The sequence below is a fragment of the Caenorhabditis briggsae genome (assembly GCF_000004555.2).
Source record: "Caenorhabditis briggsae complete genome, chrV, whole genome shotgun sequence".
Taxonomy (NCBI): Eukaryota; Metazoa; Nematoda; class Chromadorea; order Rhabditida; family Rhabditidae; genus Caenorhabditis; species Caenorhabditis briggsae.
In genome coordinates this window covers 12656491-12667921 of record NC_013488.2, presented here as the reverse complement: position 1 = coordinate 12667921, position 11431 = coordinate 12656491, and the positions used below count along the sequence as shown (strand labels likewise).

The 11431-nt window shown below is 38.0% G+C and overlaps 5 protein-coding genes and 1 non-coding gene across 6 annotated transcripts; 3 read left to right on the top strand and 3 right to left on the bottom strand.

The window, feature by feature from the left end:
• Window positions 1–1718: 1718 nt before the first annotated feature.
• On the top strand, window positions 1719–2037 carry CBG27163 (the record flags this gene model as incomplete). Its single annotated transcript, XM_045237880.1, has 3 exons — window positions 1719–1837; window positions 1864–1882; window positions 2014–2037. The coding sequence occupies 3 exons, from the start codon at window positions 1719–1721 to the stop codon at window positions 2035–2037; spliced, it is 162 nt and encodes a 53-aa protein (XP_045100184.1).
• A 549-nt stretch (window positions 2038–2586) lies between these two features.
• Window positions 2587–2820, bottom strand: CBG27162 (the record flags this gene model as incomplete). The annotated part of the gene is made up of 1 exon (XM_045237879.1): window positions 2587–2820. The coding sequence occupies one exon, from the start codon at window positions 2818–2820 to the stop codon at window positions 2587–2589; it is 234 nt and encodes a 77-aa protein (XP_045100183.1).
• A 1140-nt stretch (window positions 2821–3960) lies between these two features.
• On the top strand, window positions 3961–4032 carry CBG28580. Its single transcript has one exon. It is a non-coding gene (tRNA).
• A 3682-nt stretch (window positions 4033–7714) lies between these two features.
• Window positions 7715–8599, top strand: CBG19074 (the record flags this gene model as incomplete). Its single annotated transcript, XM_002637327.1, has 2 exons — window positions 7715–7838; window positions 8418–8599. The coding sequence occupies 2 exons, from the start codon at window positions 7715–7717 to the stop codon at window positions 8597–8599; spliced, it is 306 nt and encodes a 101-aa protein (XP_002637373.1).
• A 279-nt stretch (window positions 8600–8878) lies between these two features.
• On the bottom strand, window positions 8879–9163 carry CBG19073 (the record flags this gene model as incomplete). The annotated part of the gene is made up of 2 exons (XM_002637326.1): window positions 8879–8998; window positions 9044–9163. The coding sequence occupies 2 exons, from the start codon at window positions 9161–9163 to the stop codon at window positions 8879–8881; spliced, it is 240 nt and encodes a 79-aa protein (XP_002637372.1).
• Window positions 9164–9469: 306 nt separating this feature from the next.
• Window positions 9470–11336, bottom strand: CBG19072 (the record flags this gene model as incomplete). Its single annotated transcript, XM_045237878.1, is given in 6 exon segments — window positions 9470–9605; window positions 9672–9828; window positions 9839–10552; window positions 10599–10854; window positions 10900–11064; window positions 11298–11336. The coding sequence occupies 6 exon segments, from the start codon at window positions 11334–11336 to the stop codon at window positions 9470–9472; spliced, it is 1467 nt and encodes a 488-aa protein (XP_045096663.1).
• Between the last annotated feature and the right edge of the window lie 95 nt (window positions 11337–11431).

Below are 11431 nucleotides of genomic sequence, written 5' to 3'. Positions count from 1 at the left end.
TAAACTATTCACTGTGATGTCGTCAATATTTTATCAGTTAACACATTTCTGTAATATCTTATAGAAACCGAGATGATTGAGCTCAAAGTGCAAGTGGTAGGTTGAACAAAAAGTTTCTTCCTTTTTTGGCAACTTTTTTGGTCAAATTTTTCTCAAAGGGGAGAGGGCTAGATAAATGAAAGTTACGTCCATAAGTATCGATAGTTGTCTGCGAACGCTCCGGTAATTTCTTAATTCCATGGGACCAGAACGGGGAGAGCGGCACGATTTCTTCCAAAAACCCTAAAAATCCCGAAAAAGTCTGAAAATAAATTTTTCTGAAACTAGACTAGAGTAATCAAAATTTGTGTAAAACGCCAGAATAAGCTATTTTAAGACTAATTTAACAATTTCCAACAAAAAAATTTCAGTTTTTTTCTCTAAAAAACTTGAGATTTTCCATTTTCCAGGGGGGTCCTATAATTATGACGCGGCCTAAAAAGCTAATTTTGCGCTCTGTGAGCTCAAAAATGGCTCAATTGTTTTGAAAAGTCCTATAATTATGGCGCCCACTGTATTAGAAAAAAATACGGTACGATAAAAGTTTTCTATCAGTGATTTTAACGATACACTAATCTAAATATCAATTCTTTTATATAAGATCTTATTAGCTCCCACAATTCTTAGAAGTACACCTTCAGATGTCTGGAAAAAACTATCGGAATTGTTTTCTCGAAAACTTAGATTCTGTGAACAAATTTATCAATGAAACTATGATCTTTTCGTGTGTGGTAATAGAATTTTCCACCACCTTCCGGTCACAACCTTTTCCTAATATCCGGCTCGGAACCGATTTAAAGTTACCGAATAAAAATACTCTGAATAAACGCAGAAATAATCATACTTGCAACCGGCCGGGTTTTTTTAGAATTCTCAAGATCCAGCCCGTCCCTTTTTGGTCCTAGTTTTCAGCAATTTTTGTCCTGTCAGCTGAAATCGCTTCCTATTTTCAGAGTGACTCTTAAAAAATTGTTCCAGGTCAACCTAAAAAAAAGAAAAAAATTTCAGCCAAAAAAGAAGCTCGCCAAAGACGGAAAATCATTTTTGATTTTTTTTTCAATTTCAAAAACTGTTTCAAATGTGGGAAACCCGGGTCCTGAAAATCTCCGGCTCGGCTAATACCGCGGGCCGGGCCCTGTTGATTGTAGTTGGCCTAAAATTGTATTAATTACGCCTCCGCCTAATCCATTCGCTCGGCAATATTGGATTTTGTTTTTCTTGGCGTTTCTTTCTAAATATTCACTTCCTTATACCATCCCTAACAAAAAAGATTAGAAAAATTGGTTTGAGACAAAAAAACCAAGGCACGATTGGAATTTCAGATTTTCTCTCACAATCAGAACCAAAACAAGATTTTTCGCAGATTATCACAATTTGCAGATCAGTTTTTCGCATGAGTTGGTTTTTTTTTCTAAATTTTGAGACTTTCAAGACTTTCAGATGAGTGAATTGCACTTTGAACAATCATTTCCAGCTCAAAAACTTACCTGGTACATCGAACCTTAGATGGAAAAACCTCTAGAAGAGGAGCACGGTCTTCGATAGGGAATATCATAAGAACATGTTTGAGATTCTATTCACCTTTTGGGCCTTCCTTGCACCCTTTCCTTCTAATTTCATTAGTTGGAGTGTCTTCTCACGTGTGAAAGTCGAAAGTCGCCGCGAAGGCGAAAAAGTATATGAAGCCAATAAGAAGAAGAAGCAGATGCAGACGTATTTTTCTTCGGAGTCTCTCAAAAATAATAACGATCATAATCATAATAATGGATAGTGTAGGAAGGGACTTTTTAGAGTACGAGTCATCCAAAAGAAATAAGGAAAAAGAGTAAAGAGATGGGAAAGGGTAATGATGACGTGGAGCTTAGATGAAGGCTCACAGATGAAAAAGGAGAGCACATTTTACATGGATCCAGAAAAGGATTGACGGGTAAACACGTGCGAGAATGTGTCGGGCTCCCTGAGAAGCAGCAGCAGCTCCTTCTGCTTCTTGACCAATAAAATCTTTCATTTCTTCGCCTTTTCGGGAAAGGCAAAGAAGCAGAAAAAAGGTTTTCTTGTTCTAGTTTTGGTGGGAGAAAACGAAATGAAATGCGATGGAGAAGGATGATAAAAGATGGAACAAGGGTGGGATTCCGAAGTTCAATGCACAAAACTTTTGGGGGAAGAAGAACACAAAGGGAAATTGATATGCAACAAAAGGAAAAGAAAAGAATACGTACTAAAATTGAGTTATCTCCGAGGTTTGTAAAGAAGCCGTCAGTTTCATAGATCATTTCATAAACCTGGGTCTTCCTTGAAATATCTGGACCATAGAGGCTAGAATCAAAAAATATTTCATCTTTCGATAAATCGAAAACTGAAACACAACACAACGATAAAAAAGTTGTCAAAGTGATTTAGTTGAAAAAAGAACCCAAATTGAAAAACTGGTGGTCACTCTATATCCCACGACTCCCTTAAACCAATTCCAAATGCAATTCAGTTTTTCTCCAATCACGTTTATTCGGCTGGTTGCTAGAAGCAGAAACGGAATAAGGAATACATCATCTACAGTACCTTGGGAGGGAGCTCCGAATGGAACGCATTGTCATCTATTATTTCCAAACTTTGTATTTTGACTTTTTGTATGGTCGAATTGTTGGCATTGATGTTCCTCCACATTGTTGGGTTTCTACGAACAGAACTTTGGAGATCTCCCTTTTCAATGATCCCTTTCTTGAAAATGACTTTCCCAAAAAACTGCTCCTGAGTTGTTGCTCGTTGTTTCAATCTTCTATTCATAAATTCCTTTTGGCTTCTCCCCGGGAAACGGCGGTGAACAATAGAAGGAGAAAAGTCGAAAAGAATGGATGGAAACACAGAAAATGACAATGGCTCCTTCCGTTTATGGTGCCACCGCACCGCTTCGTTATAATTGCAGTAATAACCGAAAAGTGACAATTCGAGAGAAGAGAGAAAACTGCCGCTTCTTTTTCACTTTCCATTTTCATTTTGTATTTGTTTTTCCAGAAGATTCCATTCATCCCTTCAGGCTACATCTTCAGTTTTCAATCACCACTGGACACCTCCACTATTTGTATCATTCTATTCGTCCCGGATGAATATTTTTGTGTCATAACACCTCCCGAAGTTGATTCATCCGCTATTATACTTTTCACTATCGAGACCTTCCGTTCACAAGTTCACACCCGCGTACCGAGACCACACCTAAATGTACGCGTTCTATTTATTCGCTCCCGCGCAAGAGTCCAGCTCCTTTTCTCTATTCTTCTCAGTCTATTTTCTCTCATTTCAAACCCATCAAAACCGTGCTCGTCGGTGTCAACTCAAACAGCGAGACGAAAAGAGCTTATTTTGTTATGAGAGAGCCTTCCGTGTGAAACCACTTTGCACCTCTTTGTATATCGATAGCGACTGTAGTCAGACCATCCATTTTTGAGCAAGATTACTGTAGTTATGCTAAATCTTTTCTGAACTTTTCACTTTCTTGGATAGAACAGAAACGTCATGAACCATAAAAACAGAGTTTGCAACAAAGAGACAAATTCGAGCTCAATTATCTCGATTGCTGTCAAAAATATCAAAAAGTGGCCAACGGATAAAATTTTCATTATGATATCAAAAATATTTTGTCAGTGGACTACTTTTTGATATTTTTTACAGGAATCGAGATAATTGAGCTCATAGTTGACGGCTTGGGTGGCTAAAAATCAGGAAACTTCAGATATTCTATATGAACTAGATCGGTGGTTCTTGATATTTGAATATTTCATAAAATTTTCAGATTCAGGATACCAAACGGTATCAGCTCCGATTTCGAGTTTTTTTTCACTTCTTTCCCCTCTTTTTTTTCTCACCCTCTCTTTTAACTTTTTCTTCTTCTTCTTTTTTAGTCCCCCTTCTACACCACTACTTTCGTCCTCCCATGTGGTCTAGTGGTTAGGATTCGTGGTTTTCACCCACGCGGCCCGGGTTCGATTCCCGGCATGGGAAGTTTATTTTTTCGCTCTCGAGGTGCTTGTTGCTAATGATAATCCGCAAAGAACACGAGATGTGAAGAAAACACAATGCTTCGAAGCAAAAAAGAAGGTTGGCCATCACCCTTTCCGCGAAATAAGATGTGCAAATAGGCGGTTGGGTCGTATGTGTTGTTTCCCATGAAACTTCCGATCAACTTTTCATTTTCTTATGTGATTGTTAGATGTCGATATGAAACGCTTATGCTTCATGTTTCTGGATTTCTAATTATGAAAGAAACACAAAAACCTTTCTTTTGTCAATTCCATTACGTTTTCTGAACCAACCAGTTGGCAATTATCCGCTTCAGTAAGCCAAAAACCGAAACACTCGATTAATCCAAAGATTAGTTTAAGATTTCGATTTTGAAAATAGAGAAACGTAAAAGTCAATGTTTTTTTTCTTCCCTATATATCTCTTCTTCCCAAATTCATCCCGTCCTCAGAAGACGTGTCCTTTTTTCATCAGATAACCGGAGAGAACAGGCATCTCTTTCTCTCCGAAAAGGCAAAAACGACAGTATCCGGCCACCCCTGATGCCCGCCACGAGCCAATTCATCCATATGTTTGACCGCCCTCCGTCTGCTTTTTTCCGTCCGGTCAGAATGCCTTCATTTTGTACTTTCACTTCTTGTTCCATGCGCAATGCTTCGGGATTCTATTATTATTTGTAGGATTATTAATATTGGAATATCTAGATTATTATTCTCATTTTCTCGAGACGGCCCTTGTTCTTTTTTCGCAACTTTCTCGAGATTCTCTCCGGAAATCGGGAACATATTATTATGTATGTCAATAATCTAGACACTTCTTGACATCGTGAAGTACAGTATTCCTTTTTTGGTTCTTTAAAAGTGTTCTCTGTTCAAAACATATTTTAGATGTATGTTCTCCCCTAAATGAAGCCCTAAAATTGTTTAAAAAGATCATAAATATTTTTGACATAGTTGAAATCTCCCCTGAGTGCTTTTTAAGAAATTGAAAAGTTATGAAGGAACCTGAAAGAAGTCCAATTCCGGATAATGGATTGTCTAATTCGATTAGTCCGTCCTTTTTCCCTCTTTTCATTTTACTAGAACATTTCTGTCTCTTCTGCCAAAAGTCGACCAACTAGAAGTCAACTAGAATCGCGCAAGATTTTAGTTTTAAATGCCATTCTTTTTTTCTTTGTTCCATTTGCAAAAAAGTGAAAAAAGTCTCTCGTTTATCGTCACACATGCGGATTTTAAGACGTAGCGGATCGAAGGCGTCGTGTTGAATTCTTCGTTTATTAGCCCAATTTTAGAGGAAGACGCCTGAAGTTGGGGGAGGGGCTGAAAGAAGAAAAATAAGGTAGTCAGGGCATCTCGTTTTCTTCATTCTTTTCGGTCAGATCACCAAAAAACACTGAAACGAAACGTCGTTTCCTTTGTTGCCACCACCATCGTTCCCGGTCATCTCACTCTCTCGTTTTCAATTTCATCTTCTTCTCCTTCTTCTTTTTTAGATGAGGAAACTGTTTTCATACTTTTTCTTTTTCCTTTTAACTTCTCTAGATTTGAAGGCGGTGTACAGTGAAAATTTTTAAAGTTTTTCTTAATTTTATGTGAATCTACATGATTTTCTACACAAAACGAAACAATGAAAATTTCACCGTACACCACCTCACTTCTGAATATAGGAAGAGAAAAATACTTTGTACAAGATCTGATTGATATGAAAACATGTGATGATGATTCGAATTCTCGCCTAAATTTTGGTTGGCCAAGGTCGAATACATTGTCCATTCTCAGCATTTCTATTTACTGATGTAGTTGTACTGGCGTTCTGAAAATTTGTATTTTTAAATACAGTAATGGTCTATAAGACGTATTTTTCAGTGGATTTTCGGTAATTCTCAGGAGTCTGCAACTCGGCTCTCAAGTTTCCGATCACTTTGAAAATTTTGCATTCACCGAATTGTTTGATCATTTCTAGTTTTTCAGCTATTTGCCAATCTCTGAAAGATATCAGTTTTTCACGTTTGCAGTACAGAAATCGGCAAATAGCTGAAAAACTAGAAATTTTCAAAATTTTCTGTAAATGCAAAGTTTTCTATGTAGGTATGTTTTACACTGAAAAATACGTTTTTGTATACCTTATTGACCGGTACTGTATTTGAAAAACTCAGAAATTCCAAAAAGTTCTGTGGACCGGAAATTTCTGGAAAACTGGAAAACATTGAGATTTCGAAATTTTGAAAATCAGGATTCCAAATTTTCCAAAATCAAAAAGTTTAAATTTTTTAATTTCAAAAATTCTTGAATTCCTGAATGTTCTGAAAATTCGAAACTTCTGGAAAGTTAGACTTTTTTGAAAATTCGTAAAATACTGAAAATCTACATGTGAATGCAAAGTTATCAATCTATGTCGGTTTTGCACCCTCCAAAATTTTCAAAGCGATCCGACACTTGACAGCCGAGCTCCAGACTTCTAAAAATTTTCAAAATGGTTGAAAATCACATTGACCGGTACCGTATTTTTGTCCAGAAATTCTAGATTCAAAATATAAATGGGAGAAATTGACAAAATTACAACCCCATGAATTTCTGAATCACGCCAAGAATCTGTTCAGCAACCTCTTTACATTTTTTGTACATTTTTTTTTGAATATTCTAATCTAGATCAACCTCTGTGTGGCTAACACATATCTCGAAACTGGAATTAACACCCTAGTTTCACACTAACGAATCTCTCTGTTTTCTCTTCTTTACTAATGGGGCAATATTATTACAATGCAGTCAATCGAGGGGGTACCGATCTTTTTTCCCTCTGCTAACTTTTCTTCGGCTTCTCCTCCGTCACGAGAAATCAGATGAAGCATCAGAAAAGAAGAAGAAGAAGAAGAAGGTGTATTTGTCTTTTCATTGGCTTCATCTCTCTTTGATGTTCAAAAACCTTTTTCTTTTGATAAAAAAAATGTTATTTTCTTTTCTCTCCCCTTCTATTTCCTCATTGAACAGTCTTTTCACCGATCTTCTTCCTCTTCTTTTTTCTTCTTTTTCCTCTACCTAATTCACTTCTTTTTCAAATTACCGCCTTCTAACCTACTTTGTATATATTGCTGTTCACTCAATCTACAATAATACGATAATTAGGTGGACACGGACAATGACGACGACAGGTCGTCGCTCCAGAAGTTTTACCATGTTTTACTAGCCACATTATGTCGGAGGGATTAGGTCTCTGTTGACGTTCTCTTCCACAAAAAAAGTTTAGAGTCCTCCTAGAGAATAACGAAATAACTATTTTCTTGCCAAGAAAGTTTGTCAACACATGCCTCTCTCCTCCGATCCTCAAGTATGATCATTTGCTCCTGTATTGACACATTCCTATTCCCGCAGTGCCATTACACACACAAAAACATTGACTCTGGTTAAGAACCAGTTATTCTCGAATTCTTCCAATTGATGCTCTTTTTCCCTCACATTTTGTCTACGTAAATCAATTGAACAACATGAAAAATCTCTGTCATCTACGGTGTACTATCAAGGGGAGAGGCTCTTGATAGAACTTCCCGTGTCTCACTCTGATTATTTGCTGTTTGTCCTTCTCTATTTCCGCTAATTTTCTCTCCCTTAACAACCGGCTCATCTGCTTCTTCTCCATTTTATTTTGTGTTAAGTTTCATTGATTTCAGATGCACCTACTTCCGGTATCAGTTTTGATACTAGCGGTTGCCATTGAGGCGAAATCCAGGTTTCCGGATCCGCCAGTTTTCGCATCACCAGTCACATATCCCAGCATTTGTTATTTACCACCAGGTGAGTTTTTAATTAGTAAATTTTATTGGGATTGAAAAAAAGACTAGCTTTGAGCTATTATGCTGGTGTGCAACAAATTGCAGCTGTGAATGAGAAACGCCGTTGACCATGCCCAAAGGTCCTAAAACGACAACTACCGTAACCTAAACATTTTTTCAGATTTTTTCTCGATTTCCGTTCGTTTTCAGTCTATTTTCTATTGCCAAAAATATTTTAACTTTCGACTTTTTTGGGTAAAATTACAGAAAACCAACAAAAAGAACGGAAAATCGAGCAAAGAAATATGAAACATAAAAATATATTTAGGTTACTTTAGCTGTCGTTGCGGGACCTTCGATCACGACAACCAGCGTTTCTCTTCCACCGCTTTAATTTTTTCTACTGTTAAAATTTCAATTGTCTAAAAATGGTGGTACAGGCCATAAAACGACAAAAATTGATTCAAAGATCTGAAAACCAATCCGATCTTTTGTTGATCTTTTATGCCGAGTTTCCGATTGTTCTAATAGTAAATATAGTTTCTTTTTGAAGTGAATAGAAAAAATTATGTTGCGAGAAACTAAATTTCCTTTTTTCCAGATTCCGCACTGTGTGACACTTCAGCTAACTCATCAGAAATGGATCTCATGACCCGGTACTACTTCGACGTGGCAACACAAGAATGCTATCCATTCGGTGTACAGAAATGCGGAGGAAATCAGAATCAATTCAACAATCGTCTGGAATGTCAGCAGTTCTGTAAAACTTCCGAGTCAACCTAGATTCAATTCTTCCCAATTTTATAATCATATTCGGGTCTCTTTTCTTGTGTTCTATCCCATTCGCACATTCTGTTCACACATTTCTACGGGTTTCCCAAATAAATACTTTATTTTCTTTCTTTGGCAATAGATTAAAACAAAATGGATTTCAGTGCGCCCGGAGAAATCAACAATCGAAAAGCTTTAACCACAATGAATAAATTAGAGTTAAGAAGAGTTTTGATCTACATAAATATCACATCATTTTCCCAAGTTTCTTGTTTTATAGTTTGGAGCTTATCAGACGTAGATTCCGACCCAAAGAAGAAGGAATACAGATCCGAAGCCGAGGAAGATGGAAGAAGTAGCGGCAATGAACAACTCCTTGAAAACGTTTCGGTTGTATTTCGTGGAAGTAACCTGAAAACTGGTACTGATATTGTGAATCTTTGCTGGAAGACAAACCTGGAGCATGGTGAATGCGGCGAGAAGAAGAAGACCAACTCCACAGAGAACAGTGGCGAGGAGTGGAAGGCTGGAGAAGTGAACCGGAGCCGCATATCTGTCCATCTTGGAAATATCCATGGTGACCTGCTGAGAAAATAGTAGAAATGAAAAAAAGAATAGAACAGTCGAGAGCCTATAAAGTAAAATAATTCGATACAAACAATTATTCAAAAAACATTAAAAGTATCAAAAAAATGTATTTTTTATTAAAAAAGAATGGAATGAATCTATGCGATGGACTTGGTTTCGAGCAGAAAAATTTACAAATATTTTCACATGGCATTCGCAGGAGTATTTACATTTGATTAGAATAAGTATTGGATGATGAGAATCAATTTCACTGGGAATTAAACAATATACAGTTTCAGTTACAGGTTTAATGCCTTAAAATTCTCTGTCTGGGAACACCACTGGTGCGATCAAGGTCCAACAATACAATCCAACGCAGGCCCACGAGGAAATGATTTTCACCCATACAGAGGCCATGTTCGAATTGAGGTGAGACAAGTCGTTGTCTGGTCTGAAATGTAATGAATGCAGCTGAAGTCTTCTCTTCAGCCTAAAGAGAAGGTTTCGTAGTACTTACTTATACCACGATGTGAGTGTCATCATCACGTATAGAGATGCAAGGGCGAACATGAAATGGAAGAAACTGTACGAATAAGCAACACCTTCCTCTTCGCTATCATAAACTCGTTGAGAGCTTTGCGACTCCGAATCATCAGCTGTAAATTCTAAATTAGCTGGAAAAACAATGCTTTTTTGGCACAAAAAAACACTTGGGAAGAGAACATTTCGACACATAAAAAGGGAAAATAAAGCACGAACCACCCTTCATACTTAGTTGAACAGCTTCCCCGGAATTATTTCCAACTCCAGTGATTTTCCCGAGAGAAGTGTTGGTGGAGTTGCGAATCGATGCATACAGAAGACATGCGAACCAGAGGAAAAGAGACACAATCGATTGAGCTGGAAGTGGGATTCCATAATGTGCATCCTTATCCTTGTGCGCTGGATCAGTTGAGTTTCCAGTGAAGATGCTGATGAGCGATGGATTGCATTGCTTGTCGGGATTGTTGATCAGAGCAGCCCATGTCAAATACATTACGTATCCAGTGATCATGACGGCTTGAACCAGTCCAGATCGTGGAGAGACTTCTTGAACGGCAGGAGCCAAAGAAAGCGCCGTCAGTCCCACACAGAGAAGTGTGTTGAAAATGATGAAGAATCTTGGAAGTCCACATCCCTCGCCGGTGGTGTAGAAAATAAGCATGATGACGACAGATGCAATGGCAAGAGCAAATCCTCCGAAAACGGTGGAAAGAAGCCCGGCGTAGCAATAGTTGGATTCACTCTCTTCGTATGAAGTCAACCAAGCTTCAGCAAGACTGTGGGCAAAATCTACGATAAGTATGAGCTGGATGAGAATGAACATGAATCCGCCGAGCAGTCCAATGTACATGAGAGCTGAATCATGTTTGATTTATGGAACATGTATTTTAAAGCTACTTACGAGTTGCGAGGCTTTCACTGCGGATGAAGAAAAATCCAACAATCATTAATCCCAGAATCATATATTTGAAAAACCAGAATCCGTTTTGAATCGACGATCTTTTGTCACTCGAGTCTTTTACTCCGATCATCATCAACATGAAGAGGAAGAAGAACGAAGCAGTGGCAGCACAAACACGATACACGGCTTGGAATCCAGTGGCATGTGCACAACTTATCCCCGCATATTCATTCAACCCTTCGCAAAACCATTTATTCTGAAAATAAAACCACCGGCTCCAGAACAGTCTGAATAAATTTACCTCGGCCAGTTTATTCTGAATTCCTGGTAGCAGCATCACACAAGAAAGGAAGGTGCTAGTGAATAGCATGAAAGCGTACATGATACGAGTAGTCGTCGAGCTCTTTGTAGTTGGGCAGAATGAGCAGCATAGTGAACACGCTGCACTTCCGAAACAGCATGCTGACTAAAAACTTTGGTCGTAAATATTGAATACAAAGATCGAATTAGATCTGTCAAAAAACAGTCTTGGATTTGCAATTGGCAACGATGTCTCGAGCACAGAAAAATTAGGATTTACTAGAATGTGATCTGTATTCAAAAGTGCTTCCTCTAGTTGCATGAAAATTATATCAAGGTCACTCCTTTGAAGAAAGCACTTTCTGCTTTTCAAAATATAAATTGAGCCGTTCAACTTACCGAAGCAGCACATGCCGGAGCTGCGAGTAATGCTCCCATATCGCTGGAAACAGAATCATTTTTGAGGTCGTCATGAAAGAGTGTGAGCAATTGAGAAGCGGTGAAAAAAACGTGGCAATAGTGGGTATTGATTA